Source organism: Hypanus sabinus, chromosome 6, assembly GCF_030144855.1.
Source record: "Hypanus sabinus isolate sHypSab1 chromosome 6, sHypSab1.hap1, whole genome shotgun sequence".
NCBI lineage: Eukaryota > Metazoa > Chordata > Chondrichthyes > Myliobatiformes > Dasyatidae > Hypanus > Hypanus sabinus.
In genome coordinates, this window is record NC_082711.1 from 51,961,430 (window position 1) to 51,974,854 (window position 13,425).

The 13,425-nt window shown below is 41.3% G+C and overlaps 1 protein-coding gene across 2 annotated transcripts in view; it reads left to right on the top strand.

Moving 5' to 3' along the window:
* Positions 1–13,425, top strand: part of dnajc1 (DnaJ (Hsp40) homolog, subfamily C, member 1) — a 193,264-nt gene that overhangs the window by 70,704 nt on the left and 109,135 nt on the right. For both annotated transcript variants that reach the window (XM_059972107.1, XM_059972108.1), the window contains exon 5: positions 12,811–12,908. In XM_059972107.1, coding sequence (XP_059828090.1) covers positions 12,811–12,908 — 98 coding nt within the window. The remainder of the gene's footprint in view (positions 1–12,810; positions 12,909–13,425) is intronic.

Below are 13,425 nucleotides of genomic sequence, written 5' to 3' on the forward strand. Positions count from 1 at the left end.
ATAACAGTCTTGGATATGCTATTGATTTGTTTGAAAAAGGATGATCAATATTTTCAGTGCCAGAAGACTTCTACAATAATTATTACAAATCATCCTTGCCTGGACAAGTGATGCTACAAGTTTAGCAAAAGAGAAAAAGGAAGTGTATGTAAGATTTAAGAAGCTGAGATTGGGTCGGCTTCTTGAATAGAAATCAAGCAGGGAAGAACTTGAACAGGGAGAGAGGAGAGCTAAAAGGGGCTACGAATTGTCCTTATCTAGTAGAATGGAGGAGAATACCGAGAAATTTTATTTGTGCATTAAAACTAGGGTAGCTGGGAAAGGGGTAGGACCACTTGAGGGCAAAGGAGGGAATTTATGCAGGTGAGATATTAAATGAGTACCTTGCATTGGTATTCACCAGTGTTAAGGACATGTAGAATAGTGATATCACAGAGGGGCATGCTGATATTCTGGGGCATATTGAAACTAGATATAAGTGGCTTTGGATCTCCTGAAGAATATTAAGGTGGATATGCTCTCAGGGGCTAATGGGCTTTATCATAGGTTATTGAGAAAGGCAAGAGAGGAAATTGATCAACCTTATTGTTGGGATAGAATTAATATGACATAGGAGCCGAACTAGGCCATCTGGCCCATCAGGTCCGCTCTGCCTTTTGATCATGGGTGATCCTTTAATGCTAACATTGCATTTGTGTTCCTCACCACTGACTCTACCGACAAGTTAACCTTCAGGCTACCTTAATGGCTTTGTGGGCAAGATTGTGGATGATACAAAGATAGATGAAGGAGCAGTTGATGTTGAGGAAGCAGGAAATCTGCAGAGAGTCTTAGACAGATTAGAGAATGGGCAACGTAGTGGCAGATGGAATAGAGTGCATGAGCATACACTTTGTGGCCTCCGGTCGTGGTTGACCATGGGTAATGAGCCTCTGGTAGTCACTGGGAGTGGCTTCTCCAGGGCACAAGCCAGGGCAGAGTTGATGTGAAGATCCGTCTGTTGCCCATGCAGTGGGACCCCCCCCTCTCCATGCTGATGACGGGTCCAAAGGAACGATGAAAGTCGGTACAGTTTGGTGCCAGCAGCAACGCAGGAGTTGCCGGGTACAGCAGTCAGCTGCCTTCGGGACTCCGACTCCGGATTTTTCTTCGGGGTTTACGCCCAAAGCCTTTCCTGTGAGCGGGTATAGCCGCAAGGCAGCAGAGGTTTGAAATCGGAGTTTTCCCTCTCCTAGGTGAGCTACCATCTGTGGTTAACGAGCCCTATCTGCCCAAAGCAACTGGTTTTAAGGCGCCAGTGGTCCGCCTTTGCCCCTTCTCCTGTCAATGAGACAGCTCTGCCGGGCATAATAACTATGCTACACGTGAAGGCCAGGAGTTGGACTTGGTTGTCAGAGGGTATTTGAGATGCACACCATGAAGAACAGTTGTTTAGTAGTGGGAGCTCATCCCCACTGCAACCCTTCGACTATCACTACCCCTGGAGCCGCATACTGTTTGGTAGAAGGAATAAAAGGATAGACTATTTTGGAGTAACTAAGGGTGTGACAAAGATAAAGGTGGGTGCTTGGTAGCAAGGAGACAGCTGAGGGAAATGAATTATTTAGAAGTATTTGAACCACAGTTACAATGATCATGTAATCACCTCAATTCTTGCTAACCCACCCTTAGAGTTTGCTCAAAGTATGTTACAGTTGTTGAAAAGCAATGTGATATTTCTCAATTTGGTATATTATGAGAAATCTGGACTAAAGACATCATGTTATTTCTGGGCCCAGTGCTGCTGTGTTAATTAGAGCATTTCCCATACTCTAATCAGGCAGTGATGCAATTATTATGTTGAAATTTGTTCTCTACTGTCTTGTTTATTGTTTGTTTATTATTGTACCTGCAGTATTTTGTGCACTTTATTTAGTCCTGTGTAGATCTGTAGTATAGTGTATTTTTTGTGTTGTTTTACATAATCTAGTGTAGCCTTGAGTTGTCTCACATAGTCCAGTGTAGTTTTGTGTTGTTTCATGTAGCACCAGGGACCTGGAGGAACATCGTTTCATTTTTACTGTGTACTGTACCAGCATCATCAATGGGGAAAGGAGCGGTTCTGGAGGATTGGAGGGTTGCAGATGTTGTTCCATAATTCATGAAAGGGAGTAGAGATAGCCCAGGAAATTATATAGATCAGTGAATCTTGCTTCAGTGGTTGGTAAGTTGATGGACAAGATCCTGAGAGACAGGATTTATGAACATTTGGAGAAGCATAATCTGATTAGGAATAGTCAGCATGGCTTTGTGAAAGGCAGGTCGTGCCTTACAAGCCTGATTGAATTTTCTGAGGATGTGACTAAACACATTGATGAAGGTAGAGAAGTAGATGTAGTGTATATGGATTTCAGCAAGGCATTTGATAAGGTACCCCTTGCAAGGCTTATTGAGAAAGTAAGGAGGCATGGGATCCAAGGGGACCTTGCTTTGTGGATCCAGAACTGGCTTGCCCACAGAAGGCAAAGAATGGTTGTAGACAGATCATATCCTGCATGGAGATCGGTGACCAATGGTGTGCATCAGGAATTTGTTCTGAGACCCCTTCTTTTTACGCTTTTTATAAATGACCTGGATGAGGAAGTGGAGGGATGGGTTAGTAAATGTGCTGATGATAGAAAGGTTGGGGATGTTGTGGGTAGTGTGGAGGACTGCAGAGATTACAGCGGGACATTGATAGGATGCAGAACTGGGATGAGAAGTGGCAGATGGAGTTCAACCCGATAAGTGTGAAGTGGTTCATTTTGGAAGGTCAAATATGATGGCAGAATATAGTATTAATGGTAAGACTCTTGGTAGTGTGGAGGATCAGTGGGATCTTGAGCTTCAAGTCCATAGGACACTCAAAAGCTGCTGCGCAGGTTGACTCTGGTTAAGAAGACATACGGTGGATTTACCTTCATCAACCGAGGGATTTAGTTCAAGAGCCAAGAGGTAATGTTACAGCTATACAGGACCCTGGTCAGCCCCCACTTAGAGTACTGTGCTCAGTTCTGTCACCTCACTACAGGAAGGACATGGAAACTATAGAAAGGGCACAGAGAAAGATTTACAAGCATGTGGCCTGGATTGGGGATCATGCATTACGAGAACAGGTTGAGTGAACTCGGTCTATTCTCCTTGGAGTGGTGGAGGATGAGAGGTGACCTGATAGAAATGTATAAGGTGATGAGAGACATTGATTGCATGGATAGTCAGGCTTTTTCCCCAGGCCTGAAATGGCTAACACAAGAGGACACAGTTTTAAGGTGCTTGAAAGTAGGTACAGAGGAGATGTCAGGGGTAAGTTTTTTTTATACAGAGAGGGGTGAGTGCATGGAATGGGCTGCCAAGTGACTGTGCTGGAGGTGGATACAATAGAGTCTTTTAAGAGGCTCCTGGATAGGTACATGAAGCTTAGAAAAATAGTGGGCTATGGGTAACACGAGGTAGTTTCTAAAGTAAGTACATGTTTGGCACAGCATTGTTGGCTGAAGGGCCTGTATTGTGTTGCAAGTTTTCTATGTTTCTAAGTTTGACTATATAATAGATAACTGGATTTTGTATACTGAACAGATTGAGCAGCAATATACCCATTAAGATTGTGCGTGTGTACGGGCACACATCTTTTGCTACTAGCGCATAAAGGAATCTAAATTGCGTAGATTTTCCATATGGACTGAATAGCTGATTCAGAAAAGGCAAAAGGTGTGTGTTTCATGACAAAGTCTTGGTGGAGCTCTGATGTAGTGGTTTTGTCTAACGTGTTTCCCCCACCTTGAAGATCTAATAGTCAAATGTCGTCCATTGTATTTACCTAGAGAGTTCTCCATAATCCTGACCACAGTTTACATACCACCAGCAACCAACTATAATCAAGCACTTGAGATCTTGCCTGATGCTGTCTCCAAACAAGAAACATCTTTCCCAACACATTTCAAATCAAATTTGGGAAGGGTGGAGGTTGAATACTATTGAATTCCATTAATTTCACCCTTATCAGCTTTATTAATAAGACATTTTCTCCTGGAGTGGAAAAATCAAGTATGAGAGGGTATAGTTTGAAAATGAGGGGGAAGCTTAAAGGAGATTTACGAGGCATGTTTCTTTTACCCAGAGAGTCGTAGGTGTTGGAAAATGCTGCCAGTGGAGTAATACAATTGTTACTTTTCAGAGGCACTTGGACAGGCAGGGGATGGAGGAATGTAGAACATGTACCATCCTGAGCAAATGAGTCTGTTCCTGTGCTGTACTCTGCTGTTTTCCATGGACAAAGTATGGTTTAAAAACTTGGTGGCATAGCATTTTGCAATCCAATATCTTCTGTAAATCTGCATTTCAGAAGTTTCTCTTTTTTTTAAAACTGTTTTCCATGTTGGAGCTCTGCAGAGTAGTAGATTCACCTTAGTTTTCCTTTTTTATAATTTTTTTTATTGAAGTTCATCATCAAACAAACGTTTCCATACGATGTATTTCGGACATTATACATATATATCATACAACCATATATATCACAAATCTCCACAAAGTATTTATCTGAGGATATACTTATAGAAAGGAGTGGAAGAAAAAACAAGCAAAAGGGAAGAACTATGTACAGGTAGGGAGTGATCTTTTTTTACAACGTATTCATTGATTTCTGAGAATAAAATCAGGCCTATGAGGCATTATGTAGTTAAACCATTTTTCCCAGTATGAATCAAATTGTTCCAGCTTATGATTAACAGATGCTGTTACCTTCTCCATTTTGTAAATGTCCATTGTAATTTCCATCCATGTATTTAAAGTTGGGCTCTCCTGTGATAACCATTTCCTAGTAAGAGTCTTTTTACCAGCCACCAACAGCATATTCATTAAATATTTATCTCTTTTCAACCATTCTTGAGGTATATATCCAAAATATATGGTCTTACTCTCTAAGGGTATTTCACATTTAAAGATGTCTTGTAGGGCATTGTGTATCCCACTCCAATAGTTTTTGACAACAGGGCAGTCCCAAAAAATATGGTAATGATTTGCATTTTGATTTCCACAATTTCTCCAGCAAACAGGGAGGTTACTATTATAATGGGATTTCTGAGAGGGTGTAATAAAATATCTTATCAAGTTTTTCCATCCAAACTCCCTCCATTTCTGTGAACTGGTATACTTCCATTGATATCTCCATATTGTTGTCCATTCTTCCTCAGATATAATTATACCTCCTTCCTTCTCCCATTTTGTTTTAATGTATGGTCGAATGTGTTTTAAGATTTGTCAACCCCTTATACATGCTTGAAATGATTCTACTATCATTATCTGAATTATATGCTTTTCTAAATAGCTTTATCAAGCATGTACTTGCCTTGGTTACATTTTTTAAGCATCTTATTAACATATGGTTGCATCTGTAAATACCAATAAAAATCTTGTTTTTCTAATAAGTGTTTCTCTTTAAGCATTTCAAAACTGAACAGCGTTCCTTCTTTCATTATGTTGCAAAGAACTGTTATTCCTTTAGCTGTCCAGTCCTTAAATCTAGTATTCAATTTCTTTGATGTAAAATCCGAGTCATATGCACACCGTTTAAGAATTGCAATATCACCCTTTAGATTATATTCTTTTATAGTAGTTTTCCATATTTTAAGAGTTTTCCATGAAAAAGCTTAAGCTTTTTCTGGCCTGAGCCAAGCCAGCACATGCCAACTTGACCTGAGTTTGAATGTTTTATTAGAATGGAACCCAGTGCAATCTTGACCTTGACCATTCACTTGGCAAGGTTCTAAGCCCGAGCACTGATCTTTAAGCTGATTTTTTTTTGTAGCCTACCAGCTAGAAAATATTAATTTTCCATCCAGCCATCTTAATGCTTTGGAGAAATCCCACAATGTTAAGTGTTTGCTAATCTGTTCGTTGACATTTTAAATTGGGTTTATTATTGTCGGATGTACTGAAGTACAGTAAAAAAAAACTCTATGGATCATTTCATTACAGTGGTGCGTTGAGTTGTTTTATTAAACAAAATATACTTTATTCAAAAATAAAATTATATACACCATTCAATGACTTTCATTTCTTTACAGTTTTTTCCATTACTGTCTTTACATTTTCAAAATTTTCACCACCCACGTGGCACTCTGTTCTTTCATATTTACATTCAGGGGGTATACCCCCAACCCCACTACCCCTCAACTCCCACAGGGGGAGAACCCTAGACTGTGGTCCTTCCCCACCGGGCCCTTGTGGTGGCTGCTCCAAGTTTGAGTGCGTCCCTCAGCACGTACTCATGCAGCCGAAAATGTGCCAGTCGGCAGCATTCCCCCACAGACATCTCCGTGTGCTGGTAGACCATCAAGTTTCGGTCCGACCAACGAACGTCTTTCACCGAGTTGATGATCTGCCAGCAGCACCGGATTTTGGTCTCAGTGTGCATCCCCAGGAACAGCCCGTAGATCAGAGAGTCCTCTGTCACACAGCTGCTGGGGATGAACCTCGACACTGCCCCTTCCATCCTCCTCCACACCTTCTCGGCGAACCCACAGTGTGCAAAGAGGTGGGTCACCAACTCCTCCTCACTGCAGTCCTCCCGTGGGCAAAGGGGTGTGGAGATGACATTCCGGGCATACAGGAGGGATCAGACTGGGAGGGCCCCTCTCACCACCAGCCAGGCAAGGTCTTGGTGCCTGTTGGTGAGGTCTGGCAATGAGGCATTTTGCCAGATGAACTGGACGGTCTGCTCAGGGAACCACCCCACTGTGTCCATTACGTCCTTCTCCTGCAGTGCCTGCAGGACCTTACGTGCTGACCACTACCTGATGGCCCTGTGGTCAAAGGCGTTGACCTGAAAGAACTTCTCTACGAAGGACAGGTGTGGTGTCAATGACCAGCTGATAGGGGTGTTGTGTGGGAAAGGGGCCAGACCCATCCTTCGTAGCCAGGGCGACAGGTAGAACCTGGGCACATAGTGGTACTTGGTGCCCATGTACCTGGGATCCAAACACAACCTGATGCAGCCACACACGAAGCTGGCCATCAGGGTGAGGGCAACATTGGGGAAGTTTTTGCCCCCGTTGTCCAGCGACTTGTGCATGGTGGTCTGTCTGACCCGCTCCATCTTGGATCCCCAAACGAATCTGAAGACGGCTCGGGTGATTTCCGAGCTGATGGAGTGGGGGACTGGCCACACCTGCACCAAGTACAGCAGCCCTGACAGCACCTCACACTTGATGACCAGGTTCTTGCCCGCTATCGATAGGGAGCGTCCTCCCCACAGCCCCAGTTTCTGTTTGACCTTGGCAGTCCGCTCCTGCCAGTTCTTGTTGCACACCTTGGCTCCTCCGAACCAGATCCCCAACACCTTCACATGATCAGCCCTGATGGTGAAGGGGACGCTGGGTCGGTTGGGCCAGTTGCCAAAGAGCATGGCTTCGCTCTTCGTGCAGTTGACCCTGGCCCCCGACGCCTGCTCGAACTGTTCGCAGATGTTGATCACCTGAGAACTGACCTTGGATCAGAGCAGAAGATGATGATGTCGTCCACGTACAGAGAGGTTTTGACTTGGGTCCCTCCACAGCCTGGCAGCATCACCCCCCTTATGCCCTCATCCCTCCTGATGGCTTCGGCAAAGGGTTCTGTGCAGCACACAAACAAGACGGGAGAGAGGGCAGCCCTGCCTGACTCCAGACCTGTTGGGGAGGCTGTCTGTTTCCTACCCATTGACCTGGAGATGTCCGTGTAGAGCAGTTTGATCCAATTCCGGATACTCTCCCCAAATCCCATTTTGGATAGTACATCCACCATGTACGTGTGCGATATCCTGTCGAAAGCTTTCTCCTGGTCCAAGCTGACCAGGCAGGCATCCACCCCCCTGTCCTGCACGTAGGCGATGGTGTCCCTCAGCAGTGCAAGGCTGTCCAAGATCTTCCTGCCCGGTACAGCACAGGTTTGGTCTGGATGGATCACCTGCTCCAGTGCAGACTTGACCCTGTTGGCGATAGCCTTGGACAGGATCTTGTAGTCCACATTCAGGAGTGAGATAGGCCTCCTATTTCTAATGTCTTCCCTCTCCCCTTTCTGCTTGTAGATGAGGGTGATGATGCCCTTCCTCATGGCTTCTGACATGCTGCCTGCCAGGAGCGTAGCGTTGTAGACTTCCAGCAGGTCGGGGCCCATCCGGTTCCACAGAGCCGAATACAACTCGACCAGTAGGCCATCGCTTCCGGGAGTCTTACCCGACTCAAAGGAGTGGATGAGCCAGTCAGCTCGTCCAGGGTCAGTGGCTGCTTCAGATTCTCTCACTTGCCGTTGTCTAAGACCTGCGTGATAGACGACAGGAAGTTGCAGGAGGCTGTGGAGTCTGTGGCCTTTTCTGTGTTGAGTTAGTACAAGGGAATACAATAACAGAATGCACAAGGTGCTGCAGAGAGGGTGCAGTTCAGGCAGATAATAAGGTGCAAGACCATGACTATGTAGATTGTAAAGTCAAGAGTCCATCTTGTCATATTAGGGGACTGTTCAGTAGTTCTTGAGCCTTGTGATCATGCTTTCAGGCTTTTTGTATCTTCTGTCTTATGGAGGTGGGTAGAGAAGAGGCAACATGCAGATTCGGTGGGGTTTTTAATTATGCTGTTTACGTTACCAGGCAATAAGAAGTGTAGATAGTCCATGGAGATGTGGTTAGTTTCCATGATGTACTGAACTGTGTTTGCATTTCTGCAGTTTCTTGCAGTCATAGGCAGAGCAGTTACCATGATGCATCCAGATAGAATGGTTTCTATGGAGTTTCGATTAAAATTTTGTAAGATTTGACTGGGCCATGCCAACTTTCTTTAGCCTCCTAAGGAAGTAGAGGTGTTGGTGAGCTCTCTTGGCTGTGACATCAATGTAGATAGAACACAACACATTATGTTTTCTCCCAGAAGCTTGAAGCTCTCAACCTTCTTGACCTCAGCATCACTGGAGTATGTGAGTGACCTCCTTTTAAATTCCATTGATTTCATCTATACTAACTCTTCCAGTTTTACTCTGAGGTGTGTTAATAGATTTGTTCCACATAATTCCCTTCTTCCAAACCCGTTCAACCCAATTGTGACTTTCGGAAATGGATTTTGGCTAGTTTGTAATCATGGATTCCAACAAGCTCTCTACTGGAAGTTTCATAGAAAAGTAATTAAATTTTTAACTCAGAGGCCTATGCTAATGGTCTGTTCCTCATCTTGGACATTTAATCGTGAAAGAGAAACTCTGTAGTAAAAACAGTCAAAATGATAGAGGAACTCAGCACCTCAATAGCATCAGTGGAAAGAAATAAACTGTCACAATTTTGGACCAAGACCCTCCACCTGAACTGAAAGGGTAGAGGGAAGAAGCCGGAAGTTAAATGCTAGCTTTGATCACTACAGACAGACAGACATACATACTTTATTGATACCAAGGGAAATTGGATTTCGTTACAGTCGCACCAACCAAGAACAGTGTAGAAATATAGCAATATAAAACCATAAATAATTAAATAATAAGTTAATAATTCCAAGTTTTGAAGTCTTGCAGCTACCAGTTAAAAGTACTCCTTGTTCCTAAGGTAGAAGTTGTCTGCCTATATGTAATATTAGGCCCACAGTAATAAGGTAACTGTCCTGTGAAATGACCCACAAGCTATTCAAGAGTTGATCTTAACAATCATAATGTGAATATTTTTTATGCTCTTAGAATTTGGGTGTCACTCACAGAGCCAGCACTTATTGTTCATTTCTTTGAAGTAACTGCCTTGTTAGCCTCTTCAGAAGATGGTTTTAAGTACATCTCTTTGCTGTAACTTTGGAGTAACAAATAGGTTAAGGACAATAGATTTCCTTTCCATGAGCGTGGGTATATCAAAATGCAGGGTTCACTCTTAAAATCTTAAGAATTCCTTGGTGTGCATTCACTGTTCATTTACAATATATTTGTAAGTTCTTGGTGATCAGGTCTGATGGAATTATCATTTTTAATTCCACTGATTCAGATATTTTCTTGTTGATTCACAATCCTCTGCTGCCCCCACTCAAGTTTTTCATTTTAGGTCTCCTATTATTTATGGAAGGGAGTTTAAACAATTAAGTATTTATTTAATCTCCGTTTGCTAATTAATGACTACTTTCTCTACATTTTTAAAGGAGATTTTTCTTTAGGTCACATCAGTGTTACATGCCTACGTAAGCTTTTTCAGTTCGTTGTTATTTATCTGTCATGGATTACTTTAATTCTGTTTTTTCTCATCATTCTTTGTGGTATCTTAAAACTCTCCCAATCCTTTAGGTATAATTGCACTTGGCAATTTTCCTTTTTATCTAGTATTTCACTTCTCTTTTAAAAGTTTATGTTGTAATTAAAGTTTGTTCCTCTCAATTATGCCATTCAACTAGCATCAAAATGTTTACTTGACTGTTCTCCCCTCCTTTCAAAATCTTACTACTTGTGTTGCGTGGGAAAGGGTTTGAGATTCTTAAAACGTGTCAGTAGAACAAACAAGTCTGTTAATTTCATTGTACTTTCTAATGATTCTTGAAGTTGTACTGCACCTATCCAGTGTACTTTTTAAAGTTTGTGTTGTACTAGAAAGAGTCTCTTAACATTTTAGTTTTAAAGATTTTTAATATCAAAATAATTACATGCTGTACAGTATCTGCAGAATGTTCCATGTTTTTGATTAAAGTATACATAGAACTGGTTCGTAGAATTGCATGATATAAACAGTTTTCAGTGATACATGAACAGAGCAGTTTTCCATTATGTTGAGGTGATGATCATACTATATGCTGGACCATATCACTATCAAAGGCATTGTATACAATGAATATATGCAAATTCCTAGAGTATTTTTTGCTACACTCAATTATTTGTACATCGATGTACAGCATTTTGGACGGGTGGTTCACATATTCTTTCAGAACTATTTGGGAAGTTTAAATTTATTAGGAGCACTAAGACAGTCACTACTATCTTTTAGAAAAGGCAGTAAGACATGGGAGCAGGATTTGGCCATTTGGCCCATTGAGTCTGCTCTACCATTCAAATCATGACCGAGTTGTTTTCTCTCTCAGCCGCATTCTTGTAAACCTGTGAACCCTCTCCATTACCATCACGTCCTTTCTTAGATATGGGGCTCAAAACTGCTCACAATTCTCACAAGCATTACATCCTGGCTTTTGTACGTTAGTCTTCTCAAAGTGAATGCCTTCCTTATTACTGACTTAACCTTCAAGATACTCATTTGGGCTTAACCTTCAGTCCTACATTAGGACTCTGAAGTCCCTTTGCATCTCAGATTTTTGAATTTGCTCCAAGTTTAGAAAATACTCTACACCTTTATTCCTTCTACCAAAGTGTATGATCACATACTTCCCTATGCTGTATTCCAATCTTCTACTTTTTTGTTCATTCTCCTGATCCATGCAACTCCTGCAGCTTTCATAATTCTTCAATACTACCTGCCCCTCCACGTATCTTTGTGTTGCTCGCAAATCTGACCATAAAGTAATCAATTCTGTCATCCTGATTATTAATATTTAATTTTTAAAAGTAGTGGACCCAACTCTCTTCCTGCCAGCCAACCAGAAAAGGCCCCCTACTATTCTGACTCTTTGCCTCCTGCCAGTCAGCCAATCTTCTATCTATGCTAGTAGCTTTCCTATATAGTACCATGTGCTCTGATCATGTTCAGCATCTCACGTATGGCACCTTGTCAATAGCCTTCTGAAAATCCTAGTAAACAATGTTCACCAATTCTCCTCCATCTACCCTAAGGACTGTGAAACCTCGTCCTTAATAATGGATTCTAACGACTTGACCAAGCATTGAAGTCAAGCTAACTGGCCTATAATTTCCTGTCCTTTACCTCCTTACCTTGTTAAAGAGTAAAGTGACATTTGCTAATTTGTAGTCCTCTGGAAGCGTCCCAGAATCTATTGATTTTCGAAAGGTCACAATTCATGCCTCCACAATTTCTTTTAGCTACTTATTTTAGAACTCTGTGGTGTCATGCAGCTGGTCCATGTGACATTTTTACCTTCAGACCTTTCAGCTTCCCAACCCTTGCCGTTAGTTATAGTGACTGCACTCATTTCTGCCCCTGACACTTTTGGATTGCTTTGTTGTAATTGAAGAACCATGACCCCTTTGGATAGCCATTGATACCCAAATGAAGATAAATCTGTTGATTTTCTAATTGTCTAATGATAGTATCATAAATATTAAATAAATTAATTGATGTTTTATGTTGTATCAGTCCTTTTCTGAATGGAACAGTTTAAGTTAAGCTATTTTTAATTGTGGTGACTATTCTTAATGATTGGTGTTGGATAAATTTGAACTGAAGCTTTGAATGGATAGTCAAAGTGTAGCCGCAGGAATATTTATTTGTCACCCCATGGATTATTTTCCTGTTCTCTTGCAAAATAAAATCATATATTAATCATCTTCCCAGCTGCAAAATTACAACTTTGCATGTTTTACGAACATTTTGATATTTTAATGTGTTGATACTGATGACTACTAAAAATGAACAAATTGTGGTGGAGGTGGTTGTGGTGGTTTTGAGGAAACTGAGCTGAATAACTTTAACTTATGGCTAATTTAGCTGTGGAAGTACACATTGTCTTCAGAGTTGGTCCTTCATTTTAAACCGGAAATGAATTTAATATAACAAGAAACAATGTTAGATTTTCTTCAGTGCAAAATCTCATGTATTGGCAAAGAAGTTGTTGATATTTTTAAAGTAGTAGTTTGCAAAGGAAATTTTAGTCTCTTGTAATTTGTTTTTCTTTTTCCTTTCAGGATGACCTTCTAAGCAAAAAGAAGAGGGAGAAAAAGAAAAAAACAAGCGGTAAGACAGCAGATGAAGGGAAAGCTGGTGTTCCTGATAAAAATGAGAGGTAACTTGATATAGTTTATTTGTAAGAGTCTTGACTACTTTAAATGACAATTTAAATTAAAGGTTAAAAATAAATATGTATTTGAACATTTTGTGGGTGTTCTGATCTCCTTTTAGGAGAGCTAGAGCTAAAGTCGTTCTGGGTAATTTTATAGTTAAATTATTTTGATAAACTAGAGTAGTTACAGATAAAAATCCTTCTGGTTAGTATCATTTTCACCTAATCTTTTTTGGTGGTGTGACCTCCCCTTGCCACATTCCACTTCATGTTGTAATGTTTCCTTGCCTTCCATGTTAGATGTTCTGTTTTCATGCATCCTATCTTCTGTCCCATAGTTCATAGCCCACTGATTGTATTTGCAAATATATCTGGTTGTTCTCATAAGCTATTTTTACCATGTCATTTCATCTTAATAAGCAAAGCCTAAAGTAAACTGTAAATAGTCCTAGCAGGAAATAAATAAATGAGTAAATAACGTGTGAACCAAAGTAAGTGGTTATAATTAAGATAGGAAGAT